Genomic DNA, 536 nt, shown 5'->3' on the forward strand with positions numbered 1-536 from the left:
TTTTTTTTTTTTTTTTTTTTTTTTTTTTTTTTTTCTATTTTTGCCTCTTGACTGAGCAGCGGTAATGAGCACTAATGAGCGGCGCGGGCAGGGGGATCCCCGTGTGCGCAGAGCGTTCCCTGCCCTGCCAGTGCCTCTCCGAGCGTGCCACAGGAGCGGGGATTCGTCCCCAAGGTGCCTTTGGGCGTCCCTGCCTCGCGCGGCACCACCTGGCCACCATGCCTCGCACGGCCCCGCTTGTCGGTGAACGTGCTTTTATCTCACAAAGGGATATTTTATTTTTTTTTTCAAGCAGGAGAACACCTTTCACCCCCCCATCTTAATATTTCACTGCTGACTGCCTTCAAAAGCAAATCTGCCTGCCCAAAGTGACCTTTTTGCTCTAATTTTTCCCCCTACCTCCCCGGCGGAGGGTGTCTCCATCCCCGTCCCACGCACCCGCTGTGTACTGGGGTTCTTTCCCCCCACCCCCCGGTGACCGCATCCATCCCTGCCTGCAGCACAGCCCCAAAAACGCCCACGGCCACCTCCCGCAC

General features: G+C 55.8%; 1 protein-coding gene across 1 annotated transcript in view; it reads left to right on the top strand.

The window, feature by feature from the left end:
* FA2H (fatty acid 2-hydroxylase) overlaps positions 1-536 on the top strand; it is a gene marked incomplete at its 5' end in the record, with an annotated part of 10,475 nt that overhangs the window by 6,463 nt on the left and 3,476 nt on the right. Inside the window, one exon of the mRNA XM_009883155.1 lies at positions 132-243. Coding sequence (XP_009881457.1) covers positions 132-243 — 112 coding nt within the window. The remainder of the gene's footprint in view (positions 1-131; positions 244-536) is intronic.

This window comes from Charadrius vociferus, unplaced genomic scaffold (genome assembly GCF_000708025.1).
Source record: "Charadrius vociferus isolate BGI_N301 unplaced genomic scaffold, ASM70802v2 scaffold1434, whole genome shotgun sequence".
NCBI classification, from domain to species: Eukaryota; Metazoa; Chordata; class Aves; order Charadriiformes; family Charadriidae; genus Charadrius; species Charadrius vociferus.